The sequence below is a fragment of the Petromyzon marinus genome, chromosome 30 (assembly GCF_048934315.1).
Source record: "Petromyzon marinus isolate PM22_M1 ecotype Great Lakes invasive population chromosome 30, UKy_Petmar_22M1.pri1.0, whole genome shotgun sequence".
Taxonomy (NCBI): domain Eukaryota; kingdom Metazoa; phylum Chordata; class Hyperoartia; order Petromyzontiformes; family Petromyzontidae; genus Petromyzon; species Petromyzon marinus.
Window position 1 is genome coordinate 187,802 of NC_133696.1, and position 19,638 is coordinate 207,439.

The 19,638-nt window shown below is 44.0% G+C and overlaps 1 protein-coding gene across 4 annotated transcripts; it reads right to left on the reverse strand.

Annotated features, from left to right (window-relative positions):
- Positions 1-1,307: 1,307 nt before the first annotated feature.
- Positions 1,308-14,208, reverse strand: LOC116947409 (large ribosomal subunit protein eL20-like). 4 transcript variants are annotated; one of them, XM_032963096.2, is made up of 7 exons: positions 14,095-14,187; positions 11,373-11,387; positions 9,544-9,723; positions 6,048-6,177; positions 4,244-4,353; positions 2,971-3,096; positions 1,308-1,511 (listed from the first exon to the last, which is right to left on the reverse strand). In XM_032963096.2, the coding sequence occupies exons 1-6, from the start codon at positions 14,107-14,109 to the stop codon at positions 3,004-3,006; spliced, it is 543 nt and encodes a 180-aa protein (XP_032818987.1). In that variant the 5' UTR covers positions 14,110-14,187; the 3' UTR covers positions 1,308-1,511; positions 2,971-3,003. The 4 variants fall into 4 exon arrangements, with proteins under 4 accessions (XP_032818987.1, XP_075926707.1, XP_032818989.1 ...); XM_076070592.1 differs by having other exon boundaries at positions 11,373-11,502; positions 14,095-14,111; XM_032963098.2 differs by lacking the exon at positions 11,373-11,387 and having other exon boundaries at positions 14,095-14,208.
- Between the last annotated feature and the right edge of the window lie 5,430 nt (positions 14,209-19,638).

The following is a 19,638-nucleotide window of genomic DNA, read 5'->3' on the forward strand; positions in this document are numbered from 1 at the left end:
TGCATTTTAACACGGTTGCTGCTTTCTTTATGCATTGTTTACATTTAAGGTTAATGTGCACTTATTTCGGATGTGTACAGTAGTCTATTCGTTTTGTTATTGTTGTTTTTAGTTTACGGCCCAGAGTGGGTGGTGGAAATCACACGTTCCTATTGGGGGGGGCAGTCTTTCTACACAACCACTGCTGACGTTCCCAGTGGGGTAGTGAATATCTCGCTTCTCTCATCTCTCTGTCCCCCCTCGTGCTCTTAGTTCCCAATCCTGTCTGCCCCTTCTCCTCCCCGTGCACAATCCCGTTGTCTATCCTCCCCCTTGCACCCCTCCACTGGAATAAACTTCCTCTGAACATGAAGTAGTCCCCCTCCGTGACCTCCTTCCGTTCCTCTCTTAAAGCCTCACCTCTTCTCTATCGCCCATTCTCTTCCCCTTCCCTCCCCTCGCCCTTCCACTGCATCCCGTCCCGTTCCTCCCGTGCCCTCTGTCACGGTCATTCATTCCTCGGTCCTTGTATACTCCTGCTTTTATATATATAAAAAAATAAGACGATATACTATCCTCAATGGATGATAGGCTGAGTTGACATCCAACCAGGATTTTAACTTTCTGATTTACAAATTAAGCTCTAACTGGTGCCGAGGTAAATACGATCACCATTTGTTCTGAAGAGTTTAATCATTACAGATTGGTTCTAAACATATGCTTTAGTTTGATCATGGCTCCCAATTACACACGGTCCCACGATCGCGTGTGCTGGGAGCCTAAGCGCCCAGTGTAACCCTTAGGGCTTGGTTCGTATCTGGAATCCAGCAAGGGTTGGTGTAACCCATACCGGGCTCTGTGGTGTGGCGATGAGATGGCAGTATTCATTTCAGCAGGAAGGGCCCAATGAGCTGTTAGGCTCTATTACACGGTATACAATTTGTCCGTGAACCTGTCGTTGAAGTGTTACCCCTCGTATGTATGGATTTTCTCCTTGCATTCTTGTCTCTTCCTGCATAAAAACACTGCAATGCAGGTCCCTGGTGGAAATCAAGTCTTCATACTCATTGAGGTTTCTCAGGATTAATGACCCACGTTAGTCTTTGAACTCGCAAATCACTTAATTGGAATAACAAAAAGCGACATAACCCCGACTGGTGAACCAACCCCCAAGTGTGGGTCAGTGCTGTGAATGCCTCATGCCGAGCAGGGACAGCTGCCATTCGGGAGTCCCCTCGACCAAAAAACGTTCGCTCCACGATGTTTTGTTCCATCACGAGCAAGATATAAATTCAAGTTTTATTATATTATAAAGAAATTGACTCAAATGATTTAAATAGACTTTATTACGCAACGACAAGGATGCATTGCACAATGCTACGAGTGTCGGAAAGGTTATAGATAATCGACTAAACAGGGAGTGCAAGAGTTGTAGTCACAATGTTTTTAATCAAATGTGGACCGGAGTCCACAACACAAATAAAATTAGGTGTAACATTAACCTCGAGGCCGTGTTTGATGTGGCGTTCATTCTGCAAAGATAAATAGGAGGGTGAAAGTATACACACGACTGATGTAGTAGCTTCATCGCTCTTTATCATAAAAGGCTATAATATATAGAAAGCACCAAACAAGAAGCTGTAACACAGTGAACACGCAGGCACATTCTGACCTGTAAAATGGATTGGCATCAGCATGGATTGGTATCAATCAATTTTTGGCTACGTACAGGTGTGAAAGAAGTTCTACATACACAATGTGTCCATGCTGTTATGCACCATAAATAGCCCTGGAGTGGTGACACATTGCCTGCATTCAAGCGCTTCAGAGGTGGAGTTGATGGATTAGACAGATTTCATTAATCAGGCGCTGTTCCTCAAAATCCAGCTGTGCTGCAATGTGATCAAGAGATGGCAGTACAGCAAATGATTATGTGACCCTGTTGTGCAAATGTAGCATGGTTTTTCCCTGGATAACTGGATTTTTTCTCACATGCAAAACACTGAAATAAAACCATAGCCAAGTGGAAAAGAAGTCGGTGCTGATCTGACACTGCTGAGATCTTGGGTTTAAATCCAGGCAGCCACCTGCGATTAAAACTACGTTTGGTAGTGCAGAGAGTTGATAGTCTCAGCCGAGTTACCAATAACGACACGAACAACAATCACATTACAGTTGGTTCGTAATTTGGCTAAATGATAGCTCTGAGAATTAGATATATCAGTTTGACTGTCATGCAACATGCAACAAACTTTACTCTCAGTGCCAGAGGAGGTAGTTCTGTGATGTCTGCTTTCTTGGCCCTTTCCCAACCACGAAGGGTTGCACTGCTCGGCGAGAGATCCGAAAGGGTTCTTTGTTTTTTGACTCAAAGCAAATATTGTGGAATTCCCTACCGTTGGAAATTCGTTTATCCGATAATGTGACTTTACCGAAAGAACCAAGAATATGAATCACTGCAGTCACGAAAGCTTTAAATCAAAATTCAGAATATTATATTTAGCTTCTCCTCTCTCTTGGCCTATCCTTATTCTTACAAGGTGCCTTGAGACATTTGTGGAAGGTGCCTTACAAATACATGTAAATTATTATTATCACAATGGGGATATTGTAAAAACAATACTTTTTTATCGAAAAGCCAAATATGGAAATGAAAAACCTTTTTGTGACTTTCCTGAATGTTTTACCGACTTTAGGTTTCTAGAGGGTTTCCCATGTTTATTAAAATGACAAGTATTCAAGACGGCGTGTGTTGACCATTAGGATACAGGTGAGAGCTACCATATTTTCCAGATCGTAAAACGTACTTTTTTTTTCCCCTGCATTATTGAAGCAGATTTTGGGGTACGTCCCATAACCCAGCAGGTAGGTAGATTTGTGTGTGTGTAACCATAATTGTGTAACTTTATTGACGCCAAGCGCATGTTTGTGTTGCGTCTTACTCTTCGGAACAGAATTCTATTCCAGAGAATTTGGTAATCGTGAACTCACAACGGTGCCGTTAGCATGCAGGAGGAGGGCGGCTCAGTAGAAGGTGTTGGGCCGGCGCGTTGAGAACCGCGGGCTGTGCTGCTTGCGCAGGACGCGGTGGGGCAGCGGGAAGCGAATCTTAGAGTTCTGTAATCGCACGCACGCACAGGTGGCCTTGAGACGATCCCTCCCATCAGCACAACACAGCACTGTGTTATCCCAGCAGGTGGCACTGTGGTCAGAGCACCCCACTTCAAATAGAAGGCATGAGCTAAAGTCTCTGATGAGGATCGACAGCCTATCATCCCTGAGGTGTTAAAAAAGATCACTGTTTTAGGAAGTCTGTCATTTAAAAAAAAATCTTCAGGAAAACCTCACGCAGCATCAAGTCTCTTTCCTGAGGCTTCTGTATCGGGATGCTTGGTCAGCAGCACCCCCCACCCGATCAAAAGAATGTCCACCACTGGCTCAGGGCCACCAAGGGAGCCAGAGTACTTGAGTATGGTGACAGCATTACTTTGACCAAAGAAGAGGCTAAAAGGTACACGGTTTTTTTATGGATACTTCCTTGCCATCTGAGCCCAATGATTCATGTTCTGCAGCACCAAGTGATTGTCTCCCTTTTGCTCTCTTTCCTTCTAATTTCCCACAAAGGCATTGCTTAGAACACGATGCTCAAGTTCTTGTGTCCGTGCACACAGTGTAGCATACCTGTTAACCCACACGGTTTACCCCGTATTCTTGTACAGGGAAACTGAGTTTTCAGGTCCATATGGCGCACAGCCGTTTCAATACGGGGAAAAAAATGTGTTTTTGTCTGTTCGTGTTTCTCCCTTGTGATGGTACTTTGTAGAATGAACGTTGATATTTATAAGGGCACTGGGTGACCAATACGGTTTGAATTGGTCTGTAATAAGGTAGGCACTGATAAGGGGTTGACGGTATGGTGTACCATTTTCCTTTTCCGTATCAAGTATATTTAAAAGTGTCTCCACGTTGAAATTAGTTTTGGGATGGTTCTCGTATCCATTGGTGGTCCTAAATGAGAATTGACAATCCCACGTTCCTCTTGCAGAGGCCAACCTTTCCAGAAAACAACTATTACTGCCTTTCCACAACGTGGTACTCATTGTATGACTCCTGGAGGTATGAAAAGCCATTGTCAGTCCCAGTCAGTATTTGAACTTGGAAGCGTTTTGTGCATGATTAACCTTCTAGCACACGAAGTAATCACGACTGCGACCACAGCATTGCTGGGGACAGGCGCGCAGCTGTAAAGGTGGAGGGCACTCACGTGGAACTGCTTGATGCCCGGGCGCCGACACTTGCTGGCTGGGATCACCTCTACCTTCATGATCTGGATGGAGTGGGCCCGTGCACGGTGCCGGGCTCCCATGTCTCGGTCTGAAGCGGAGAAAGTGGGAACGCGAGAACGCGAGATCTGGTGAATTCGCAGTCGTGCATGCCCACTTCACGGCGGAAAGAAGGCAATGTACCTCACCTCCCTTCCACTGCACGGGCGAGCCATGCCAAGCCAGCCCGGCGCGGATCAAGAGGAGCCCAAGTTTTTTTCCACTGCAGAAGCCGCGTCGTGCCGCTGACGTCACACGCAGTGAGCGGGTCGAGTCGCAAGTGGATGCGACGTACAACAAAAGTTAGATCGGTCAATATGGAGGAGAGCGTTACAAGCCCATGGTGAGTGAGCGGGGGCCTGGTTACCAACGACTGCACAACCCCCACCATATGAAACTTTATTCATCACTTAATATCTGTGGGCTAAAATCCAGCTTGATTGCCATTCGAAGGACAATATTCATAAGGGTGAGTCACTTGAGGTGACCGGGTGGCTTGGAGGTCACTGAGCTGCCAACCCAAAGAACCTGGGGTTTGAATCCAGGCAGTAGTACATTTTGATTAAGCAACTGCTTGATATAGTGAATGATCTCAGCCCAGATACCAATGACTGCACGCAAAAATCTAGAACTATAAATATTCTTCTGTTCTTAATTTAGCTACATTCTGAGAATTAAATATCGGTTTTCTGGCGTAATATCATATTACTCTCCTAAAAGCGTTGTACTCTACTGTGAGCCAGAGGTCACTTGAATAAATCTTAGAAATAGCTCTGTGATATCCACTTCTGCGGGCCCTTCAACACAAAGAGATACACTGGTCTGTGCGACATCTGCATGACAATAGCACAATCAGGATAATATTTGGGAAAAATTACAGTTGGTGTACTGTACTTCTATGCTCACATATATGCTTCACCCCTTCCCTAACCTGCTCCAACCTGCGTGAAGGATGGTCAAATACCCCGCATGTCTCACATGGCGTGTGGATGCCCACAGTTAGCAGTAGATTAACAAAAGGGCTGTGAGGTTTCCAAAAGGAAATGTTTTCGTTTAGTCTTATCTTATGTTGTATAGATATATAGTGCCTTAATCAAAGGCGATTTACAACAATACAATTGTACATAAGATGATAGTGGTCAAAATAAAGAGTGGGGTTATTAAAAGTGGAGGCATAGTTATGGTGACATTTAGGAGGACTGGTGGGAGTGGTTACAGAGGAGTTGGGGTAGTGATAGGGGTTGGGGTCTTGATTGGGGTGGTGGTAATGATAGGGGTTGGGGTAGTGATAGGGGTTGGGGTAGGCCTGGTCATCGCTGGGGAGCAGGAGCAGGGAGTAGCGGCAGCAGGATGATGGGCTAGGGAAAAGAGATGGGGTTTTTTATTGGAGGAACGGAAGCAGGTTGGTGAAGATGATTATTTTGTGTGAGTTGGTTCCAGTGGAGGGGAGCGACAAGGGAGCAGGAAGGAGAGCATGACTAGGCATAGGGCGAGGGAGGCACAGAGAGGGACGGTAGAGACTGGGAGTGTAGAGGACGGGGTGGGACAGAGTACTAAGAGATGAGAGAAGCAAGACCATGGAGGGAATTACAGACGAGAGTGAGAAATTTAAACATGCGGTGATAGTAGATGGCAATCCAGTGGAGTTGAGAAAGTGGAGCAGAAGTGTAGGAATTGTGGGGAGTTTGTTTATACTGGACCAGGGAGCGGGCACAGGTGGTCATGAAAAATGAGGGTGGTACACACAGCAAGCGGTGACGGCGCCAGCGGTGGTGAGGTCTCTGTACTCGCGGTACATGTTGTGGGTTCCGCTGCGGGACTCGTAACGCAGCCAGATGCCAAAGTTCTTGATCCTCTGTGGGAACTTCTCGGAGACCTGGCTCGGGGTACGGAAGCGGAAGAGGTAGAGACTGAAGTCATACATTTGCCGATTCGCGTAGGTTTTTGTGGTTGGGCTGCACAGCTCTCACAATGTGTTTTCGAGTTGTAACGCGAGTTGTTTGGCACAATGTCCACCGTTTCTGAAGAAGCTCCCAACCGTGTTGGGCGAAATGCCAGACATGATGAACAACATACATTAGCGCCAGAAAACGCATCGCATTTGCCCATTTATGTGTTCATTAATGTAGAGTACTTCACAGATTATACACATATTGCTCTAACGACATTGCTATGTCCTATGAACAGATCCCATCCCCATGGAATATTCCTGATCTCGTCATGTCACGGTAGTTAACCAGAGCAAAACCTGTACGGTGCTTGGGTGTGCAACCACCATGCATAACAGGTTGATAGAGGCTGCAGGACTACGTGGTGGGCAGCCAAGAGCAGTGCAGCAAAATCCATTGTTGTACTGTATTTCTATGCCCCCACATCTATTCTTTCCGCTTTAACCTACTCATACTCAGCAGCCCAGTGAATTCAGTCAAATCACTTTCACAACCCACACAATGTAGGGAGGCCCTCATCCGGCAGTAGATTGCCAAAGGGCAGTGCTTGTGCTAAATTCAATTGGTCAAAGTGTCTCCATGACCAAACAAGCAATCGGACAATGCGTATTATGCCTTATGGTAGCCTTGAGCTAGAATGTTACGGGGCCAGTCTTTCCACAGGATGACTACTACTGACTTCCTTCAACGTGGTATGTATTTTATAGGTCCAGGAGGGTTGATGGGCTGAGTCAACCATGGCGAAAATTCATTATAAATTGATAGCCTGGCTGCATAATAAAGATACGCAAATCATTTATTTAACAGGACGTCCAATTATAATGTTGCATCGCATTTAATTCATGTGGAGGCATTTAATTGCGAGGCTCAAGATAATCGTCATGTCGTAGCAGTGACTAATAAGGGCTTACCTGCGTTAATTCTGTGTATGTTGACACTTGCTGCGATGTCGGTTTGCACCGCATGGGTGCGATTGACATTTAAATCTATCACGTGCGTGCACATGCAATTACGCGCTGATTAGCGTGTTTACGCTTTTGCATTTCTGATTAATTTTATTTAACGAGGCCCTGTTCAAACTAATGGTTCATTTAGATGGCGTGGAAAAAAAATCGGATTCAATGATATTGAGTATCACAAGGAAAACCATGAATTACCCGTTTTAATTAAAACTAAGTTTATTTTTCTCATTTGTATTGGTAAAAAGAAACGAACAAAACATTTCCTGGACCCATCTACGTACCTTTTATTCCCAGTCCGTTTTTGTGTAAACAAAGTGTGCATTTTGTCCTGTCTTTAAGTTGGCACTTGAAGAACAAATACAGTGCGGAACACACTGTCACCCTTTCATTAAATGCACAGCATTCACCACCTGGCCAAGTAACTATAAACTCCAAAATAAACCAGATCCACAAAATTATAAAATATTCATCACGGGTTAAATTTTGTATTTGTTATCACTGCGTGGAAGGTAATCTCTGAATCACGTCACATGACCTGCTTGTGGGGCCAATCCTTCCCTCGCACCTCCAATTATCACAGTTGGCTATATACGCTGCGAAAGAAGTTCTACATACATACAAGCCACTGGTGGAAAGGGCCACATCCTCAGTTCAGATGAGGCCCTGAGCGGGATTTGAACTTGCAATGTTCCGATCTTGGATCAAGCACTCAAACCACAGTGCTAACCCGCCGGATAATGCACGAGAATGTGTATTTTTAGATAAAGCAGGGACTGACAGGGGTTACAGTAATATGTGTGTCTCTCCCTGCTTGTGTGTCTGTCTATGTGTCTCCGTGTGTGTTTTGTCTCTCTCTCAAATTTAGCAATCTTTGGAAGAACGTAATCAGCCAAGTAGGGTGTTGACTGTTGTGTTAGCCGACTCTCTGTGTTGTATTGCATTATATTTCTAAGTTTACTAGGTTTGTTTTATTCATTCTTACCTGATGATGGTTGCTTGTGTTGCAATCGAAACGTCGTATTCTATTATTATTTATTTTCTCTCTACGTGACTTTACCAAAAGAACCAAAGAGTACAGTAATATGAATAATCATTCTAGTTTGCACAGCAGGTGCAATCGCAAGCACGGTAAGAGATCACAATTTATAAACCGCCAGATTTTTTACCCCATGATTTGGTAGATAATTTTGCTTGAAAACTTTCAAGAGTCATTTCTCAAAAGTTATTGGTGCTTCGAATTGGATTTTTGGATGGGCACAACATATCAATGTGGTGGCCCTTTGCCACCGCGTTGATAGAAGTGGACATAGTTTAGAAATCTATTGGGATAAAGATATACAGGAGACTAATTAGTATGTATATATTTGTATGTTTATATGGCACCAATAAAGTAGATCTGGCCAGGTGGCACAGTGGTTAGAGCGTGTGGCTCACAAACATTACCAATCTTAGTCGGGGCTGACTCAATCCTTCATCCCTCTGAGGTCGATAAAATTGGTACCACTTTTAGAAATCAAAAGTGGGTAGATTCTATAGACAGACTAACACCCACAAAAACATTTTGGAACTTTCACCACTGGTTCAAGGCTGATGAGCACCGTCCTATTCTCATTTGAGTGGAAAACCACGGACTTTCTGAAGATGGCAAGAGTAAAAAAGGACTCATCCCTACTTAGTCTATAGCTACCCCACACGCATAGACTATTGTAATATCTTACGCTCTGGTGTGGCTGAAGGTGCTAATCAATTTGCAGCATGTTCAAAATTTGGCTGCTGGGGTGTTAACCGGAACATCTTCTTCACATCATATTACACCCGTTTTGGCCTCTCTGCATTAGCTTCCAGTTTCACATAGAATACAGTTTAGAATCCTATTGTTAACTTACAAAGCAGTGAACCATCTTGCCCCAGCCTACATCATTGACATGCTGCACCCATATGTCCCCTCAAGGTTCCTAAGATCTGGGGATGCAGATCTTCTCTGTATTCCCAGGTCAAGGTTTCAGTCTATTGGGTGACCGAGCTGTTTCCCGTGTAGTCCCCAGGATATTGAATACTCTTCCACGAAATATCAGCGACCTCATTTCAGTCTGTGAACATTTTAAAAATGCGCCTTAAAATCTATTTATACACTTCCGCTTATTCAATTTTTAGTTATTTTAGTCAATGATTTTTAAAATGTATTTATATAAATTTTATTCTGAGTGTCTGCTGCTGCTGTTTCCTGAAAGTGCTATATAAATGTAATTATTATGCATCTGAGCTAACAGCTATATATCCTTCTCATGACGAATTACCCTCTTTGATTGTATTACCACCACCCTTGCTCACCGTTCCACAGTACACCATCTCTCCAGACGACTTCTTGAGCTTGCGCAGCACGGACGCAAAGTACCAAAAGCGGGATTTGGCCACCACGTGGTTGGGTGCGAAGATTCGCATACGGTACAGAGGGGGCCTCGGCTGCTTGGGTGTCGGTACCCGCCTGCCAATCACCTTGAACTCCTTGAGCTGCACGCTCACACACGCAGGTGATGGTCCCTCATTGAGCGTCACAAGCAACACGTGCACTCGGGATCACGACGCGGTCATCACAGCCAATGCTGCCGATGTCATGACACCATCACTTCCTTCATTCTGCCAGATTTTGGAACGGAACTAGAAGACCTGCCCTTTTAAATCCCCATCATCTGAGTTTAGGTTTTCCCCTTGGTCGCCAACCTCTGGGTGCCACCAGTGTTTGTCTTGATAACCTTCCCTCATCTATCCTGCACACGTGCTTTACCCATTGCGACCTCCTAGTCTTTAATACTTCTGCAATGCTTTCCTCTCAAGTTCTATTCCAGACTACAAATTGCTTATCCTACCCCACCACACGTGACCCGCCGATCCACTGTGGTGTACCCATTTCTATTGTCAGCTCTGCTGACTTCATGTTATTTAAATCGTGCCTAAAGACACAACTTATCTCTAAGGTATTTTTTTTTATATTTTTTGAATACTTTGTTTTCGGGTTGGGTTTTATTGGTGTTGAGCCTGCTCGTGTCTTCGTGTGTTTCTTGTACAACGCCTCCTTGTGACCTCCGAGTGAAAGGTGCTTCATAGGTGTAAATTATTATTTTAAAAACACGTCTGTTTTGATTTAAAGCTTTCGTGACTGCAGTAATTCATATTCTTAGTTATTTTGTTGTTTCTCTTCAACGTGACTTTACCGAAAAAACTAAGAATATGAACACGTCTGTTGTTTAAACTGGCGCAGGGAGTTTGAACGAGGAACCTCCTCGCTTGCAAGCCCAGTGTGATAACAATTACACCATGGCAGCATCCCAAGTGAAAATCTACATATACATTTATATGTTATTAAACGATCAGTACTATCCACTTCTTGTGCACATCAACAGAAGCCACTTTCTGCCCACTCAGATCGGCGTGTGTTCGTGCTCCTGGTAAAAATTCCACAATCCTTTGGTGGGGGCCACTCTTGCCATTGAATATACCCACTGTTGAATGAACAGTGCAATAGTCGTGAGCATAAGCTATTTCCATTGTGGTCATTCTTATAAAAATAGGTTATGTTAATAGTGAACTATGGTTGGTAGAACAAATTAATGTGATGAATGAACGGTGCTGGTTGAACCAACATCATTCATGCCTGGCCAACTTTGTCTATTTCTCGTATTACCGGTACTCTGCACATAGCACAGTGCTTCCTTTCGGCCGAAGTGACCTTGGGAAAGCTTGTACGTCGATCAAACAGCGGTTCGTGTTGGTATTGTGCACGGCCAGGAATCGACGCCTCACACCACATCACTTAAAATGCATTCATCTCATTAGATATCAGAAGCTAAGCAGCATTAAGCCTGGTTAGCGCTTGGATGGGTGATAACCTTGGATACAAAAAGATATTGTTGGATTGTGGGCAGTAGAGGGCAGTGAAGTTTCCTCTACTGCCCCTACTTACATCCAACCCGCACGAACCAGTGTAAAGTATGGTCAATATATCCCACATATGATATATGGCCCTCACTCAGCAGTGGATGGACACATTGACTGCGCACGTACATGGCCAGGAATCAAACCTGCGTTAGAGAACACAGTAATGCATTCATGAATGTCTAAATGCACACGCATGTTTTATGCATGTCTTTAGAGTAACCCACCTTGCGCTCTTTCCGCTGCGATGGGCCAAGCAGCATTGAAAACAGCAAGCAGTGATTAGCAAGCACGATGCATGCAGCAGCAGCAGCAGCCTTGCGGTGCATTCATTGCCCTGCTCACTCACTCGCACGTCTGCGTGGTACACTGAGAAACACTAAGAAAGCCAAGTGACGTTTCCTACCACAAGCAGACTTGCTCGTCAATACATACAACATTGTTTCTATGCAAACACACCTGTAGTAAATTATACTGTGCTGTACATAGTGCTTGTTTATATACAAACACGTACTGTACAGATAACATGTCATGAATTGGAAATGTGCAGTATAACGCATCTAAGAACTGTACAACCCTATTTAAAGACCTCAGTGCAAATCGCCTGCAATGTGCCCAGGCTTGCCAGATCTCAGAAGCTCATCAGAATTAAGCTTGGATAATGACAAATGTTGAATAGGTGATGGACACGCAATTGTACTGCATTTCTATACCCCCCCCCCCCCCCGTCTGTCCTCTCCACCTTCACTAACCCGCATGGTGAAGTATAGTAATATATATGTAAAATAACCCCACAACCCGTACAATGTGAGGATGGCCCAAATCCAGCAGTGGAATGACAACAGGGTCTCGGCCCGGTCACCAATGCCTGAACGTATAACAAACAAAAACATGTGGATAAATAATTGCTTTAAATGCAGTCTTTTAATTTAATTACATTTTCCATCTACTAAGAATTAACAATACTATATAGGTTAGATCAGTGGTGGGCCAATATTTTGACTCGCGGGCCACAATGGGTTCTAAAATTTGACAGAGGGGCCGGGCCAGGAACAGATGGATGGAGTGTTTGTGTGAACTAATATAAATGACGTGTAAAAATCATTACATGAAAGGATTTGGCCTTTAACAGGTAGCAAAACATTTATTTGCAAGGCAATTTAACAAATTGCGCGAACATGAACAATACAAAACATGTCGTAACTCCTGGTCAAAGTGCGCCATCTAATGGGGAAATGGGGGCATTACAGGAGAAAGGTGAAATTTAATTTAATAATAATAATATTTGTACAAGTTCGGCGGGCCGGATTAAAAAGCCCAATGGGCCGTATACGGCCCGGGGGCCGAACTTTGCCCATGTCTGGGTTAGATACTGCCATGCAATGAACATGAATGTGAAGCAGTGCATGCAGGAAGTGCAGGTTAGCCCTGGGTCACTGTTGAAAATTACACCACATGACTGTATCTCTGTCTCTTGAGTTCTCGCCTGGTAAAATAATGTTTTACCTGAAACAAGTGTCTGGATAATAAAGTACATTGACGAGATCTCAAAACTAGTTCTTTGAGAACTCCTTCCACGAGCCGTTCACTAACATCTGGTGATGCACTCTTCCGCGAACATTCTGCACAGACAGTTCGTCTCAACGTGACACCTTTCGGAAAATTGGATTCAAATTGGTCGTTTTTAAGAACTCCAGGATGGCATTGTATAGTCTCACGTTGCAGGCTACAATGCACGAAACTGCGTGCACATTTTGCTTAGTTCAGTTATAAAGATTCTGTGGCTATACAGGAGGGTATATGACTTGATGAAAGCACTTCATTAAGAAAGCTAAAAATAAAACGCACAATCTAAACTGGTTTGGGCCAAACACCCCAATACTGATAAATAAATCATCTGCATATTACTGTTCAATTGGGATTACACATAGCAATAAATAAATAATTATCGAAGGTATATATTTACAATGTTTGTTGAAATGTGACTCGGTGTTTGCTATGCACAGTATGTGTCACTGGACACCCTTTCAAACAATAGTCCAGGTGACACATACAGTAGTTTGGTCACACGTTGTGCCATTCAGCTTGCAATAAACGTACATTGATGGCATTCGGAGATGTTACTAACGATGTTGAATCCTGTATCCCACACACTTGGCTACATACAGCAGTCTGCAATGGAGTTGATATTCTACAGAGTGCATGCAACATGGAGCTGTGGCGCAGTGGTTTGCGTGGGTTCTGTGAACCCAGTGAGCTGCAATCGATTCCCAGCCACGGCTGACATCAGTGGCGAGTGATTTCTGAACCATACAGCTATAGGACCTCCGTCACCAACACTGACCGGTGTGGTGAAGTATGGTCAAACAACACCCATGACAAGACAGGGGAGGCCTTTATCCAGCAGTGGATTGACAAGAGCTAGAATTATTGTATAAACTCAACACATTTGTCAATTACACTGCTTTAAATTAAATACACAATAGACCAAACAATATAAAACACGCTCATATATAATCATATATTTTAACAGGCAATACAGCATGCAGTTTCATAGCATTCATCATTGTCAAGGAATATACATAACCCAACAAAACCTGTAATATAGAGATAATATAAATGTTTGGATCGGCAGCATGCCTGATACCCAGCATAGAGAATAGAGCACACGCGTGTGATTGTTACATTAATGACGCTATAAACACGGCACCAGTATTACTATTAACACACGGACTGTGTAAGAGGATAACACTGGCAGTGTTATCCAACAATCAATGTCACCGCATCCTTGCAAAGGAGCAATGCCCCCATTATGCAACAGTCCAGATGCAGCCCTCATTAACGCAACATTTACACGCCCCAAACTTACAGCTCATTTATTTGTAAAAGACAGCTTTATTTATAGCTATTGAGTGTAAAGTTACGTTAATCGGCGATTGTGATATTTACCACTCCTGTGCCCATTCCTGCAGCTGCTGCTGCAATGTCCCAAGAATTCTGCAGACCGAGTGTAATGACGTCATCAATTTAAATACCTGCGAGCGCGGTGACGCACGTTATACGTATTGACGTCACGCCGCTCTCAGTCATCCGGCGCGCGCGTGCGTGATGATGTCATGATTTTAAACTCCGCCACCGGTGCGGTGATGTAACCGGTGGTGATGTAACCGTACAATGCGTGATGGCGTCACGCACGCCACGGTCGGGACGCAACCTGTTAATGACGCAATCGATCGACTCCTGTGCAGCAATGGCGTCACGTTTTGTATTTAAGGGAAATTACGTCGCTGGCGCACTAATTTGAATGTTAATACAGTACCGTACTGTTTAAGACGTAGGCTTTCGCGACCAATATCCATAATATATATTTACGCGATCTAACCCCAAACAAACCTGTATTATGGACAGTACCGTACTGTGTACACGTACATCTCGAAATGGAGCAACGGCGTATAGTGGCCAGACAAGTCAACGTTTCAAATATAACTTTTTTTTTTAAAACAACACACTCATCAATAACAATGTGGCCTTAAAAGTATGTTTCGGGAAATGCCCCTTCGATACCTTAGTTATCACTTAGTGGGAAGTCTATCATGGGTGTCTTTTGGATGTATTGGTCCCCGTGATGGTATCGTGGAATTTCTACCGCTGGCACCACTACCAGCTCAGTAAAAACCAAATAATTTGTAAAAAAAAAAACATTCGTTAAGACAATTGCACACCACACACACGTGCATATTTGTGTTTTGAACTTCTTTCGCACCGTACGTAACCAAAGTGCTAATCGGACATTTGACCATATTTCAACACGCTGGTAAGTACGGGTTTGGGAAGTCGGGGAACACAGACGGGGAACATAGACATTGGAGCGTAGTACGGTACAATGTACGGCACTTTGTTGAACCGCCCTCTGCTGCCACCACGTAGCCCCGCAGCTGCCCATCGCACCTGGGCACGCATTGTGGTCACCTATCCGAGCTGCTTAGAATTAGTCAAATATAGGCAAACATCAAATCTGCTGTGTTATATATGCCATCTCGTACAATAATGGATGTAAAGATCACAGATTATAGCATTACTCATTGATAGTGTTTCCCAGCCAAAGAGTGGTTTGGGCAGTGCGCATCTGTTGGAAGTCCAAAGCCAGCGGTGGAAATTCCACGATACCATAACGGGGGCCAATATATCCAAAATACAATCATGATAGACTTCTCACGAAGTCGAATCCAATGTATCGACCCCGGAGGGATGACGAGTTAAGTTGGCCCATCCACACGCCAACTGGTACTCTCACTTGCAACACTTTACCACTGGTCTCTGCGTTATTTACGAAGTAGAATAATGCTCATAGGAGGAATACGTTGTTCTTTCTGCACAGATAACCCTTGCTCGATTGAGGCCTGTATTTACTGTACCTATAACCAGGTGAATTGCCATTGCAAGGTAAAATAAGCGTGTAGACGATAAGAGGCAGAACAGGGCAGTGAGCATTGAACTCCTCACTAACCCTTATATATAGAAACTCACCCTGATATTGATCACTCTTGGTAATCAAGACATTCCTTTTGCTTAAACACATACTACTGGTGAACAAAAGTCCATAAAGTGAATTGGCCGATAGACTAAAACATTCTGTTATGTGGAGGTACAGTTCGACTTTGATAGAATTGTGCACAATATCTACAATTTGACATGTAATTTACTTTGGGGGGGCAGTGGTACTATGAACCCGGAAAGCTGAGTTCGCCTCTCTCCCGCGGCAAATTCCCGAGATGAGTGATGTGGTTGCTGATCAAGCCACACACCTTCACCAACCCGCACTGACCAGCGTGATGAAGTAGAGTAAAATAGTTGCCTGTGTCACCAGTAAAGTGTGGGGAGGCCTTCATCCAATAGGAGATTGGCAAATGTGTGTAATTATATTTCTTTATTAATCTGGTCTAAAGATTTCTAGTTACTGTAACTCGCCACCTAATTATGTAACACTGCCTGCAGACGAATGTGTTTTGGCAATGGAACATCTGCAGAAGAAACACAACAGCAGCCAGATTGACTGAACTATCGTGGTAAAACGTCAATCTCATAATTTGAACATCGTCGTATTCATGGGGAAAAAGACATTTGGTTAGTCATCAATTGACTTACGAACACATTTTCACGAGCAAATAGATAAATAGAAAATATGTTGTAAAGTTTAAACAGGTCAAAGGGGACACATTAACATATTTAAACACACCAATATAATTTTTTGATTCGATGCTTTAAGCATCGCAAGGATAACAATGTCGCCTCGCCGAGAACACAAATGCCTGGCGGCACGAGGTCTGCTTCACTCTCGGTTTCCCGTGTGCGGACTACCTACACTTGCAACAAAATAAACATCTACAACATGAAGTAGCCTTCTATGCTCCGCTCCTTTCGTGCTCGCTTGTAACCAATGTGAAACACAGACGACACATTCCACATCTGCCACGCCGCTCATTCCTCATTCATCGCAGGTCAGCAATAAATACAGTCGACGTTTGTAAATCCTACTTTACATTCCGTTTTGCATCACCTGTGCTTTTGTTTAATTCTGGCCCTCGAGCACCCCTCTGCCCATTTCCGCCGATAATCAAGAGTTGACTGCAAATGCTTCCTGGTGGTTAAGCCCCGTTCAGAACTCAATTTGCGCAGGTGAGGCAACATTTTCATGAACCATGCGCCCCGCTGTTCCCGGCACAGCCCGATTTGCATGAGGTGTCTGCGTGCCTCATGCAGGACTCATGCAGATGCTATAACCACTGCCTGTCACGTGTCACCCATGGACCAGTATGCGTCATAGTCACTGCAGGCACTGGTGAGTGTGCTGTACAAGTTTACATTTGAATAACCTTGATTCGGAGCTTTCGTGACTGCATGAATCCATCATCTTTAGTTCTTTCGGTAAAGTCATGTAGGTAGACAAAATAGATCACGACGTTTCGATCGCAACGCAAGCGACCGTCTTCAGGTGAGTGGTCTGTTATTTTGTCTACCTACGTGACTTTACCGAAAGAACCAAAGAATATAAATTTGAATAGCCAACAATCTTCACTTAGGCTGGGGGAAATAAACTGTATCGCTTTACTGTTCTCATTTCCTGGATTTGTATTCTGGTTTCCTGCTTCTTATCCGGGGCTGTCCATAAATGACGTCATGCACCTGGGGGGGGTCAGACATCATATTTGAGGGGGGGGGGTCTGACTTTTTGTGACGTGGTGTGACGACGGGGGGGGGGGTCAAAATCGCGTGACGTCATTTATGGACGCCCCTCCTGATGTTTGACGAGGTTTAAAATAAAACGTGGTATACATTCAGTAGTCTTTATGCCAGTCCAAAGCAAGAGCGTTGTCTTTCCACTTAATTCGACATACAGCAAGGTCAATCATCCTTGAGAAAGCACAGCAACACTTGCACCATAGCACATGTTGCCTCTATATGGTACGGACCTCCACAAGTTTGACTCAGCCTAAAATAGGAAATTGCTGTGTCGTGTAAACTAACGATAACAATCGGCATCCGGGAGATAACCCCCGGCCACACCAAAATGCCCCACTGTTCTCTGTCGGCCATATGGCTAAACAAAATATGCTATCGTGCATGTCCACACATTTTCCCAATCTACTGCTGGATGAGGGCCTTCCCACTGCGCGAGAACCGACGCAGCTCTGTTTTCAAGTTTATTCAAAACGGCTTTGTCAGCAAAGCGTTTTGACCTTCGACTTATTGAACAGCCTTAATGTTCATGACTTGCACTTTAAGATGAAATGTGTCACTATCCAGAACGTACAACGCACCTTCGGGTTTCATGGCGATCTTGAAGGTTTACGGTCCAGTAGTCAGATTTAACACCTTCCTTGAGTGGACAGTTCCCTTAACGGACACTGAATAAAATTGGAGCGAGAGAACGCTGTACTTCAGTAGTTTGATGTGAATGACCCCTGGGTAGTGCAGAGATATTTGATTATGTAATTACAGAAAAACATAATTTGGGCTTCAAATATTAGAGTAAAACGTCGTTTATTCACCATGACCGATTAAGTGCCCGTGCCCAGTATAGTATTTATGCATAATGTAACTGTCATTTTTTTAATAAATATACTGTTAATGTCCACATATCCAACCTGTTCACATATTCGCCTGAACCTAGGTTGCCACCTCGCAGCTACAAACATGCTCAGGACACATCATGGGAAGCAGACTATCTCACATTACCAGGAAGTTTAACACGTAGGCTTTGGCGACCAATATTATCTTCGATAGAGGTATTTTGGGTTAGATCGCGTAAACATAAATGTGTCGAGACCGTGAAAGGTGTTAATAAAGAAAGTGTCTCCTGAATCGTTGACACTACACTAGTACAGCACGCTGGTGTGTTAGAGAGTAAACCTACAACATTTACAATGGCGAGTATGATGTTTCGCCAGTAATTACAACTAGCATCATCAGGCAACAGCCAGATTTGTGGAGAAATCCTGTTTCATTCTTAAATAGAGGGATAAATATTGCTATTTTCGTGCACACAGAAAACGGCAGGATGAACAAGCACAATGTGCATACATAATGTATGTTGATTACCCTATGAATAACCCAACCGGTAATAGATATACATTTTAATTTATATGCATATGTAATGACAGTAAACCTACGGTGTGAGTGGACCAGTGGCCATGGGAGGTAATGACAGGGGAGTCAGTCTGCAGTACGAGTGGACTGGTGGCTATGGGAATGATCGAGAATAGGAGCGTGGCCAGGTGATGAAAGAGGACAGTAGAGTCTGCTGATAAAGCGAGCGGTCTAGAACCAGCGAGAAGGTTCAGGAATGGGGGCGTGGCCTCGGACCGTATATGAGATGCGTGGGAGACTCAGAGCTGTTGCAGTGGGGTCTCCGAATGTCCGAATGTGAGCACGTGGCTCCTTAATAAAGAAAACCTTCGCGGGACAAGTGCGTTGAAGTCGTCTTTACACGTACAATGACCACCCCCTCTCTGGCCTTTGCACCTGATAGGCTTACATGTGACGACATCACATTTATCCCTCTATTTAAGAAACAAATAGGAGGATTTCTCCACAAATTGGCATGTTTTGTTTACGTGACAAACCTTACTAATTGGCTGTGTCAGGTGGTGATGGGTTTAATGACACATTTATATATTTATGCGATCTAACCCAAAAAAACGTATTATGGATTACCAAAACGGTTTAAAGTTTAACGTTTATTTGTTTAACCAAGTGGGAACTCAAGACACCATGATCGTTCAGTTTGCGTGAATAGGGGAGAACTACATGTTATGAATGCATCGTCAGCTGACAAAACCCAGGACTTTTAATACCTTGGGGAAAACGTACACTTTTCCAAGGACAGCTAAATCAAAGAGAGGAGGATGATCATGGGTAAACCAGGACGTGCAGGTGGCAAGCCCAGATAAATCTCAGTCCCAAGTAAGTCTGCAGACGACAGTCTCTTTGGGG

Coding starts and splice junctions, on each gene's coding strand:
- LOC116947409 (XM_076070592.1), bottom strand. CDS start 11,474: ATGCACCGCAAGGCTGCTGCTGCTGCTGCATGCATCGTGCTTGCTAAT. Junction 9,724..11,372: donor CGCAGCGGAAAGAGCGCAAG/GTGGGTTACTCT, acceptor GTGAGCGTGCAG/CTCAAGGAGTTCAAGGTGAT. Junction 4,354..6,047: donor TGGCGCCGTCACCGCTTGCT/GTGTGTACCACC, acceptor TCTCCGCTTCAG/ACCGAGACATGGGAGCCCGG.